The 12397-nt window shown below is 35.5% G+C and overlaps 1 protein-coding gene across 5 annotated transcripts in view; it reads right to left on the bottom strand.

Moving 5' to 3' along the window:
* Positions 1-338: 338 nt before the first annotated feature.
* Bclaf1 (BCL2 associated transcription factor 1) overlaps positions 339-12397 on the bottom strand; it is a 33157-nt gene continuing 21098 nt past the window's right edge. For 2 of the 5 annotated variants that reach the window (XM_060373293.1, XM_060373292.1), the window contains exons 9-13: positions 11530-11705; positions 10188-10368; positions 9297-9443; positions 2890-3102; positions 339-2747 (exon numbers count right to left, since the gene is read on the bottom strand). In XM_060373293.1, the coding sequence (XP_060229276.1) occupies positions 2742-2747; positions 2890-3102; positions 9297-9443; positions 10188-10368; positions 11530-11705 (723 nt within the window). In that variant the 3' untranslated portion in view covers positions 339-2741. Of the gene's footprint in view, positions 2748-2889; positions 3103-9296; positions 9444-10187; positions 10369-11232; positions 11396-11529; positions 11706-12397 lie in introns of those variants that run through there. The other 3 variants (XM_060373295.1, XM_060373294.1, XR_009587933.1) reach the window with 2 other exon arrangements.

Here is a 12397-nt window from a genome sequence, read left to right as displayed (position 1 = left end):
GACAGCTGCAGCTCTGGCTGGCCTGGAACTGGTATCCCCCAGTTCTAGGACTAAAGTTCTGTGCCTTTTTCAAGGACCGTTCTTCTTTGATGACTACTAATATGGTATTCCTGTGCCTTTTAGACTAATTGCTCATTAAAAACTATATGCATTCTCATCTTCCCAAGGAAGAGAAAGCAATTAAGTAAGAAAGTTTTGAAAAATTTTTTTAAACATATAGCAAACCACGCATCAAGTTTACATGACTTGATAGTCCAAATTCCACAAACAGGCCATAGAAATCAGCTAGAGAGTTAACCCAGGAATAGCCTCCAGGTCACGTAAACAGACACCAGCTATTACCACTTAGGACATTTTATTGGCATATGACAATTTACAAGGGTCCCTGTTGAAATATACACCACACTGAGTAAGAACCGTTTAGCCGTCTACATTCATTCTCATTGGGTAGTATTCTTCACTCAAATTATAATTTAATTCCCAACACTGATTTTAACTGTGACAAAGGGGAACAATAACAATTCCCTGAAATACACTGCAACTGGGAAAGACTTTGCTTTTTATATTAAAATTCCTAAGTTGTTGAAGCATACAAACCTAAGAATTGAGTCATGGCCTTCTGAAACTGCTTTCTTACTTTTTTTCTGGAAAACATCCTTTGCTTCATTTTTATTTCTTTTCTCTGGGGAAAGGAAGTATGTGTATGCAGCGTAACAGTTCTTTTCCTGGCACTTGTAATCAAACAGCTTTAGCAAAAGGCAACATTCAGCTTTTGTAGCATGTTGTGAGTATAAACATAAGTGGTGATCTCAAAAAAAATACACACAGGCTTCTTTATGTCTGGCTCTGAAAGGAGATTCATAGTGGTGCTGTGCTGCAGTTTTTATAACCACCCCACTTTACTATAATGTACGAGAACATTCTTAACTTTAAAATGAAAGTAACCAAAATGTTATAGCATTGCATTCACACTTGAAATATAACCTGTTACTCCCTAATTTTTCAGCAAATCTACTTTTTTCTGTTGTAGAAAAAGTAAAGCTACAAACATGTAAAGATTCGCAGTAAACTGTAAAAATAAAAGTTCTATGTATTCATACATAATACAACGATATGAAAATTATTAGGGAATTAAATACAGGTTGCTTTTATATGTAAGTATTAATCTGAACAGGATGGTACTAATTATGTCCAGACTGAAGCAATATAGTTTCTTTGCAAATATTTTCTGACTAAATAATTTCAGAAAGACAATTAATGGGAGGAACCATGCAATACTGAGTAAGAATCCTATGAATTCCTCACATGTTGACTTTGGTTTTATTTAATTTTGCTACCAATAGCTCTTAAGTCTAAGACACATGGTAAATCATCAAAACGGAGGATGAAAGAAAAGAACCATCATTGACAAGCTTTAAAAGTTTACATTAATAGAATAATGTATCTATTACTTATGTATTTATTTAAAGCAGTATCTCCTTTAAATAAATGTGTGCGACTAATGTGGTGCAGGGTAGCTAGTTTCAGTCTTAGCCCTAAAGTTCACTTTATTCCTTCGAGAGCTGTTGACAGATAGCAATAGCAAATAGCAATGACAGATTATTTACCTAAAGAACAGACTCCAAGAAAAATGTCATTTCATAAACCTAAACTGAAGGGGTGCGGGGGCAGTTGGATCAATGCTACAAGCTTCCTGCTAAAATCTTCTTTTGGCAACATTAAGAGAAAACACATTACTGAAATACGACTGAACAGTCTGTTGCATCTATCTAATCTTGTGGTTAAATTATAGACTAATTTATAGTTGTTCAAAGCATCCAATGATTATGTAATCTATCCAAGCAGGGACTGAATGACCAATGCATCAAATTACACTGCAGGATAATCTTCCAAATGAAAAGGACTCCCAAGTATTGTATTTTTAAAAATACAATCAGGTCTGTGGAATTAGGATTTTTACTTACACTGATATTACAATGTTCTCTCTCATAGACAGCTGGTACCTGAGACCATGACTCAAACTATCACATGAGAATGGAAGAGAATATTCCATTTTAAATTCTTATAGGAAAGGCTCTTCAAATGATTTTTCAATCCACTATTTGCTTTCAGTGAAAATAACGCTCTCACTTAACTTTTAGTAATTTGCACTTTTTAGCTATTAACAAAGCTATTGTCTTCCCTTATATATTGCTGAAGTGTGAAACTAGTTTAGTTTACCAGAAAAACAACTTTGTGATATTCTTCAAAAATTACTCACCCTACTACGTAGTGTTCAAATTTAAAATGATGTTTAACAGATGTGTGCAGTTAAAACAATTAGTGTGGTCACAATAAATAATTCCTGTTGGAGGATTTGTGTGGATTTATGTAGAGCTAATGTTTACTTCAGCATCAAACATGAACAGGGAGGCAAGAGAATCAGAGGTGTCACAGAGCTGTACTTGACCATTTCTTATAGACAAAGCAGAAATACAATGCATGTAACAAAAACAGTCAAAGGTTTTTAAAAGTTGATAGTTACAAATATGGTACGGAACATTTTCTACTTTATTTCAATACAATTTTCAACATACAGTCTAGTATTGTTTCAAGATATTTGAAGACTTAAAACAAAATTTCTATAGACTACTTGCAAACAGTAAATTTTAAGTAAAATGCTTACATTCTTATTTGAAAACAAAAATCAGGTTTTAAAAAAATGTAAGTATCAAGTTCTGCTCTCTGCTGCAATCTTGAGGCTATTCCTAAAAAGGGAAAAAGAAATTAGAGGTCAATAACAATGTGAGTAGTGAATATTAATGACAATATTTCTAAAAGTTGATCAACTAATATGCTTGCCAAGCTCATACCAAAAAAAAATCTGTCAAAAATCAAAAAAACGTCTACCTTTTCTTCTTTGCGTCTGTCCTTCTTTTCTTCATTATTTTCCATGGTCTCGTCTTCATCTTCAACAATCCCATCCCCTTGGTATTTGTCATGAGTCCATTTTGGACTGCTACCTGATTTTTTGAAATTAAAGCGCCCTCTGCCGCGTTGAAAAGTACCACGACCTCTTCCTCTTTTGGCCCAATAATCCACACCATCATCTCTGTCATCATGCTATAAAAAGGTTTAAAAATAAAACACACCAATGAAATGGCTTTCTTGTAAAGATATTAATTCACTAATCATACTGCTGGTAATGAAAATCAACCCCCCCCCCCCAAAAAATATAAGGATACCACAAAAGCCCCAAAATGTCATCATAATCATGAATTAATAACATTACTATGTTATTAATGTAAGTTAATGCCTAGCATATGTAAGTTATGCCTAGAATAAAGGAGGACTTTAAAATCTAGATATCAACATACATCAATCTGCAGACAAGGTGTTTCAATGGTCAACCATGGCAGCACAGCCCCAGGGCAATTTATATCAACTATTTTACTTTACAGGAAGTATCAAAGCTATTACATTCCAAACTTAATTGTTTAATACCTGTATCTAAATATGGTTATTTAACCTAAAAACTATTCTATTTAAGCAAAACAATCTCCAAGACTGAAAAGTTTGTTAAGTATTCCCATTCCAAAATACAGCATAAAAAAAGCCAAAGGTCTCCCTTCACATTACTTATTAAAGCTCCCAAATGCAAAATAAGGCTAAAAAAAAAAGACCCTTTACAAAAAAACATAATGCAAATGTAATGATGAATAAAGTACTTGTATTAAGCAACTACCCAACTCACTAAAATCTTTAAAATAAAGACTTTTTTCAAAACAGAATATGCCTTTGTTCAAAAGCATTTTATACAGAGATTAACTTCTAATATAACTTAAAAGTTGTAATTATATAGGCAGGTATTAAGCTACTTAAGAAAACAGTTCTCAGCTATTAATAACTTGTATCTTTTGATAACTTTATGCTAGATGATACTGTGCATGAGTTCATAAAGAATGACTTCTAAGATTACCAAGAGCATAGAGACATCAGAAAAGAGCCACTCAAAACTATGTCTACTCAATTACATTGTTTCATGCTCCCTTATGACACTAATACCCAATTTTACAGCCCTCTTTGGTATGGCATTTAGTAGTCTTTGAATTTGTAGGAAGAGGCACACAAGTTTTAGAGAAAAGACCTGCCACTACAGGTCTTTTCTTTTTACACTTCAACAGCAACCAAGTTCTCTATAAATTTACCTCATTCTAACAGAGATAGCCTAGAAGGAATTCTACAGATTCAGTAAGATACACTTGGTCCAGTGTCTGCAAGCAAGGCTCAACATTTTTCTAGTTCTTCCTAGGTATGGTAAGACACTGCTCTGAATACATGTTTTACTCATCCACTCTTTAAAACCAGGTACACTGTGACTACCTGTTCCTATCCTGTAAAACACTGAGAAACAAAACAAACAAAAATAAATAAATAAATAAAAAAGCCCTTACTGGTCAATAACTATTAACCACAGGATACAATTCCCATACATCCTGGGGGCAGTAAATGAAAAACCATTATTAGTGAACCTAGAGCAGAAGTGGGAACAGCCAGGAGCTCTAGGTAACAATCAAATTAGTCATTACTGTCAGATATGCACACATATGAAAATTTAAGTAACAAGAAATTAGAACCTCTGGAGTCTAAGCTGTTTCTTTCAGAGAATGTTGTAACAGCAACTGTGAAACTGTGGGTGCTAAAAATGTTTTTCTCCTTTTCCCATTCTCATGTGTCTGCCGTGTGTGTGGGTTCCTGTACAAGTGTGTGTGCATGCTTGTGGAGGGCACGGCCTAAGTTGGAAGCACTCCTGACTGTTCTTCCACCTTGATCATTGAGGAAGGGTCAATGATCCAATCGAATCATCAGTATGGTAATTATGCTAGAGGAATCCCTTATCTCTACTTTAGAGGCCGAAATTACAGACAGGCCCTCAGACCACAAATCCAGCATTTGTATGGGGTTCTTGAGGATTCCAATCTTTTAACCACTACTCTAAACTACTCTATTTTTCAAATTCTTACATTCAAAATTTGAATTTTCTAACATTATGAGTTAAAGTATTTTTCATGTGACATTTAAGTGCTGACCAAACAGTCAGAATGGTTTTCTTCTTTTAATAGGGATCTATAATGGACTGAAGACCTCCTGTATCCAGATTGCTTCACTTAATACAGATGAAACTTTCTAGAATGCAAACCTATAACCCAGTATTTAGCAGACAAGAATCTCCATTTCAAAGTTAGTCTGTTCTATAGAACCATATCCTGGCTCAATCTCCTCCAATTAGTTAACAAATTTAGAAAGTATTAAGGCTTAAAAAATTAAATGTCAAGTTACTCCAAACTCTGAGCTCTCCTAATCCCTCAGCTCTTCACTCTAAGATCATTTCCTTTTCCTGAGAACATGCCTGTTTCAGTCTTTTCTCACGTGTTCGAACTCATATTCATCTCAGGATTGACCTGACACAGTATTTTTCCTACTATTCTTATTACTATCACACTCTTGCATAAAGCCAAGGTTTAAGGTGAGAAACATGAATGTAACAAACACTCCTAATGCATCAGGGTAGGATGACAATCACAAATCAGAAATTTGGCTTGAAGCACAGTGCATGGTATCAAATACTAGCTCAGCACAGTCAAACTACTCAGTAGCTGAATTACTCTTCATCTGTAAAAACAGAACAGCCTCAACTCAAAAGGATTTTCAAAACATTTTTATTCATGTCTGAGAGTGGGTCACTGACTAAATGCTGAGATTTTGCATATTCACTGCTATGCCCAGCTTAAATGTTCTTAAACACTAAGTTCTATTGGATTAAAATTTCTAATACTGATGTATTAGAGTTAAAAACCCACAGGAATAGCTAATTTTAAACCTCATTTCTTCTGAATTGTTATTTCTGCTCATATTTCTATTCTCAATCTTAAGGCAGTGTTTGTTCATAAAATGCAAGATATGCAGGTTAAGATAGTCTGGCGACTCCAAGTAGCCACTTCAATTGCTCGTAAGTACCAAATAACCTAACCATGAGTCTATGGTACCTGTAAAAATATAGTATACAGATCAAACCGTTTAAATCACAACCCACACTCGGGCAGTAGGACACACCTTTCTTTAATCCCAACACTCTGGGATCCAGAGACAGGCAGATCTCTGAGTTTGAGGCCATACTGGGCTACAGAACAAGTTCCAGGACAGCTAGGGTTACACACATACAAAAAATAATAAAAACCCACAATAGGAATGAACTATTATCACTATTTTTTAAAGTAAATAAATTATTTTTGTTGCTTTTGTTGTTTGGCGAGGTTTTTTTATCTTGCTTTGTTTTGTTGAGACACAGTTTCTCTGTGTAGTTCTAGCTATCCTGGAACTGACTCTGTAGAACCACCTCCCTCTGCCCCCAGAGTGCTGGGATTAAAGGTGTGCACCACCATACCCAGCAAGTAACTAAAATCTTAAAATAACAGATTAATACAATTACTACCATATCAAAACACCCTAAAATGTCTTTGTCACAACTTAGCATATAAAGATCCATGACAACACATTTCTGACAAGTAACAGAAAGCTTGTTCTAAATTTTATCTTTTGGTTGCATGCAGCGGCAGACAGGAAAATCTTAAATTCAAGGTCAACCTCAAGGATATTCCAAGTAGCCTGACCTTGTCACCATAATACACTACGTTTTATTGTTTGTTTTTTTCATTTTTAATGATTTATTTAATTTTAGGTGCATTAGTATGAAGGTGTGAGATCCCTTGGAATTGGTGTTACAGACAGTTTTGAGCTGCCATGTGGGTGCTGGGAATCGAACCCCGGTCTTTTGTAGGAGCAGACGGTGCTTTTAACCACTGAGCCATCTCTCCAGCCCCTAATACACTACGTTTTAAAATTAACAATGTACACCCCATAAATTCCTCCTTTAATCAGGAAGCAGAGGCAGAGTTCTCTGTGAGTCTGAGGCCAGCCTAGTCTACAGCGAGACACTATCTTGAAGAAAAGAAAAGCCTAATGGTTAAAAAAATCTACTATTTACTTCTTGTTCTCTTAACTTTCTCAACTATTTCTGCACTGAAATAGTTCAACCTCACACTTACACTATTTGCCTGACAATTTTACTACTCCTTCTAATTCCATGTCTTCCCTGTAATCTCATCACACCTTCAATGGTATGGTTCTTGGATCTTAATGTTCCTCTAAATCACCATTAACAACTACCCATTAGATCTACTCTTGCTTTCTCTAATCACTTCAAATTCAAATGACAGAGGGGAGAATTTAATTTTCTTCAAAAATTGTGTCTATCCTCTAAGTCCTTTCTCAAATGTAGACCCTTGGTTCAGGCACTGGGTGTTGCTTCAATTTCCTAACAGCCATGTTTTGCACAAGCCTGCTGTTATTACTAAACTATTATGGCCTACCACAACCTTGATTTCTGGATTCTCAATTTTCCCAAGCATGTTTATGGCAACAATCTAACACTTTCAGCTCTTCTAGTATGCTCTGTCTACCTGCCTATCTTTATGCTCAAGATTCAAGCAAGACAAGTATCTGTAACAGACTCTCCTAATCAGTTCCATTGTAAATCTTCCTTTCCCCTCTGTAAAAGTCACCACAAGAACTCAAAGTTTCTGTCCCCTTTGTCCTTAAGCCCCAAACTGGGATTATCATAGTTGTCTTTTAAGAATTATAAGAACACTTCGTTTATAAATTCTTTTTTGTCATTTTGGAGGACCAGATAGGTTTAATTTAAAGAATTTCTTTTATCCAAGCATGGTGGCACATGCTTTAAACCTAGTACTCAGTGGGCAAAGGCAGGTGAATCACTGCAAGTTTGGGGCGAGCTTGGCCCAAAGACAACCAGGGCTATGTTAGAGAGGCCCTGTGTCCAAAAAAAAAAAAATGATGGGATTGTGCACATGTCTGTATGAGCACCATGTACACAGAGGAACACACAGAAGAGGCTAGAAGAGAGTGTCTGATACTAGATCTGCTTGCTAGGAATTGAACTTGGGTCCTCTACAGGAGCAACAAGCACTCTTAGCACTGAGGCCTCTATCCAACCCCTACACAAATATTAATTCTTAGAATCAAATGTAAATGAATCTTTAAATTAGTAGTTTCTCACAAAGAACACAAACTGAATGACCGCTACACACTGCAAATTCTAAAAGTTCAGGACACTTTTCCAAATGTTTGGTCATTAATACAAACACAAAGTGGAAATTCATTTTTGAACAAGTCTACAGATCCTTTCCAAACATCCACTTCAAAATAGAGCATCATCCCCTAATTTAGCAAATCTGTCATGAACACTCAGGTCTCATCACCCTCTAAGCCCATTACTGTTTACTTCCTTGTTGTCAATTTTCAAAACTAGCCTCAGAAACATTTCCCTGAAAAGCTATGGGAAAAAACTAATACTTCTGCTAAGTTTCGGTAACTTAAAGCATCTGTTCCTATAATAATGGAACATACAAGCCTTTTCCCAGGCCAAACTACAAAAAAAGCACCATCCTATGCAATAATCCTTCAAGACTCACAACCTCCCACTTTACCCTTGGAAAACAGTCTGAACAAGAGAGGCATGTCTGTAACAACCAAGGGTAAAAAACCAGCAAATGCAGCAACTGTATTTTTCCTTTCTTTTTTGGGGGGGAGGCAGGTGAAGTGGGAGGGAAGTTGCTTTTTGGTTTTTCGAGACAGGGTTTGTCTGTGTAGCCTTGGCTGTCCTAAACTCGCTTTGCAGACCAGGCGGACCTCAAACTCAGAGAGATCAACCTGCCTCTGTCTCTCTGAGTGCTGGGATTGCAGGCGTTTGCCACCACACCTGGCTGCAATTGTTTTTAAAAACCTAGTTTTCCAACTATCACAATGAATTTTGAAAACCTTGAGATCTTTCATTAAAAGAACCGTAAAAAGTACTATTTTCCTTGTCTTTAAATAAAAAGGCGTGATAGAAAGTACAATTAAGAAGTTTCAATAGTAAGAACTGTCTTAGAGACAGACATGAAAAATGTTAAACTCAACTACAGTATGTTTTTTCCTCTTCAAGTGGCAATCAAATCAGGCATATTTTTAATTTACCTTGATCAGCCTACTGTGTGATGTTAAGTCAAGAATATAATTAGAATTAAAGGGACCCACATCTGAACTCAAAGCTTCAAACAATTTAAGAAATATCTTTAAAAAAGTTGCCAAAGTTACAAGGAACATCTCATAATGGCGAACATCTGCACTGAAATGTATCCACCTACAATGTTCTGAAAACCAACGCAAACCAAATAAAACATATTTCTAACACCCACCAAGAAGTACTTCTTGCTCTTTGGGGTATATTCTGGATCCCATTCCTCTTCCTTCGGTCTCTTTTGAAAAGTAGTATTTGAGTTGTTTGGACCAGTATTTGTCCCAGCAAAAACTCCTCTGGCTCTTCCTCTGCCTCTAATTCGAAACTGATTAACATTAACAAAGTGGTTTAGTAATGCAATCAAAGGTATTTAGTTACATGCAAATTCTAGATTTTACTGCAGTAACAAAAGCAAAGTGTGTATGTGTGTGTCGTGTGGGTCATCTTCTATCTGTCCTCAAAGCCACTGAGGATGGCCATTTTATACCATAAACCTACAGGAAGTTGAGTAGATTAAGAAACATAATATTCTGAAATACCTGAAACTAATATATTTAAACAATGATAAAGGCAGGTCTCCCCTTTCACCAGCCAAAGTTACGTAGTTCCTTTGATCTACATAACCAGTCTCAGATGGCCAACCAATCCTACAAGAAAAGTTCTTCTCTTCCCTACTAGATGTAACTAAGAGTAGGTAAGGTCTGAACCTAAGAAAATACACTACACTACACTCACAGTTACAGTAACTATACAAATGGAGACAATGTACACTATGTCAATGTAGGAAGGCTGTGTGACTGACACACATATGAAGCAAGGATCCGAATAGGCAAATAAAAACAGTAATACAGAGATGAATAGGTTTTAATGTTTTTAAAACAGGTTTTCCAAAATTAGTGGCTTAATAAGTGAACTTTTACTCTTGAAACTTAGAAAAAAAGCATCTAGTTTATATAGATGCTTCAAGATATCAAAATGAATGTCATTTCACTCAACACTTCCTTACTCAAGACTGATTCTGACTCTGGACAAGATGACTAGTACTCTATCAAAGACAACCACTACTTACAAAGGTCCCACGTGGTCTGCTCACTCCTGCAAATCCTGAGTAGTCTTTCATCTCGTGGTGAGTTTTAAACTCTTCTTCTCTTTCTTTCTTACTCTCTTTTTCTTCTCGAGAACTGGGTGAGGAAGGTGATGCTGAAGAGGATGATGATCGAGAATGATCTTGTTCTCTACCTTTATGTTTGCTGAAAAATAAAGAAGAAATGTGCTATTTTTTTAAAGATAAAGAATTATTTAGAATCTTATGAGGAATGTTTTTAAGTTTAACAAAAAAATAAATAAAATTTAAAAAAAGCCTATCCCCTTTAAAATTACCACATAGGTAAAACTGGGTGTAGACTCTGACAGTCTTCAGTGTTTTACATAATTAACATACTACAGCCTACCAGCAAGAAACTGGTAGTTTGCAAACTTCAATGACGTTCAGTTCTTCATTACGTTAACTTATAATCTATTATTTTATTTTAAAAAAAAAATGAAAAAGAGTGGGTTTCGGTTGTTTGTTGCGATGCTGGGGATTGAACCCCAGGGCCTGACACATGCTAGGTAAGAGTCTACAACTAAGCTACAGCCCCAGCAGAAACATTCTTGAGTCCAGGTTTTAAAATGACTGCCATTTATACACACCCTGAGTGAGAACAGTTTGTATGACTTGGGCCATAATATGATAGAAATAAAAGGCACATAACATTACAAATAACAATCATAATTTAAAAGCACAAGTAAAATCCACCATTTACCTAATGAACATCAAGAAAAACAATTATCTATGATACATTTTATTCCTATTCATTTGACTCTATAATGATCAAATTTACATGATTCTAATTCAACACCCGGAAAGGTCATACCTGCAGTAACTCTTACCACTGCTAACAGTATCCACGGAAATACAATTTTCAAAGACTAATGTATAACCCTACTTCCTAGTTTTTCCTCCCCCCATATCTCCCATGTTAAACCACTAGATATCACTTTAACAGTCTTGTACTCTGGGTGTTATGAGTTGAAAAAGTGCGGAATCAAGCATAACGAACCAAAGTTCTTACACAAACTGTTTCTAGAAATGCACTGCATTGAAGTCCAACCTCCTGATGTAGCCTGGATAATAGGACACATTAATTTGTCATTTTTTTTTTCAGTGTTAGCTTGCTATTCCAAAGTTTTTGTCCTCATCCACCATAAGCCGTGTAAAAGACAAATACATTTTTGCTGTAAAACAAATAATTTTAATTGTTTAAATTTAAACATTCGATTGCATAGTCAAAATTGAAAGCAATTAAGCTGACAATTATTAAAGGCTAATTAGAAGCTAAAGCCTAAGACAAGACAATGTTAACAATCACCTGTCATCTTTGTAAGATTTGTATTCCTTGTAATCTTTTGGAGTTTTTTCTTGCTTTCTTGATCCACTAGATTCCCTGGAGCCCTTGGAATCCCCCCGTTCTTTACTTCTTTCTTTACGGCGACGATCAATGTCATGCCGAAGATCAGCTGAATCACACCTTAATTTTTTATCCCCCTGTAGAAAACACATGTAAAATATAGATTTCCTATAAAATATAAAATCTATTTTCCTATAAGAAATAGATTTCCTTACAAAATGTAGGGAAGAAACAGAAAGGCATCATACATGTAGCGTTGTATCACACCAGATTCTAAACTGGTATTTTAGTATCAAAAAACTACTGTGTCATATGCTAGCATCAGCCTAGAAATTTTTTTCTAAAAAAATACGTATTTTTACTGAGCATTTATATACAGACACTAGAAGTGAAGTTACTAAATTCTTCGTATTCAAAGAAATCCATTATAAGCAACAGAGCAAAATGATACATCTTTCTACTCAGCAAAAAATTATTAGCCCTCATTCTTCCAAATACTTTTTATGAAGTAGCTGAAGAGTGTTAAAAGTTGTAATGTATAATTGCAATGTGGCTTGCAGCCTATAATCTCGAGATCCTGGAGTTATGGGCCTCATTAACATCAAGCTCTTCCCAGATAAACTGATCAAATACAGTAAGATACTTCAAAATTAGGAATTCTGTAATTTTCATGACATGCAAGTGGAATACAATTAATAAAACTGAGGTTGAACAAAGGTCAAACAAAGTCAAAAAGATATTCGCAATCCTGTACTCAGGATCTTGGGCCATATATTGCCCTTCCTCAATTCAGGTATTGCAACAGACATTAGTTTAACTGGGTCACAGT

Source organism: Meriones unguiculatus, chromosome 20 (genome assembly GCF_030254825.1).
Source record: "Meriones unguiculatus strain TT.TT164.6M chromosome 20, Bangor_MerUng_6.1, whole genome shotgun sequence".
Lineage (NCBI taxonomy): Eukaryota > Metazoa > Chordata > Mammalia > Rodentia > Muridae > Meriones > Meriones unguiculatus.
This window is presented reverse-complemented; position numbering and strand designations above follow the sequence as displayed.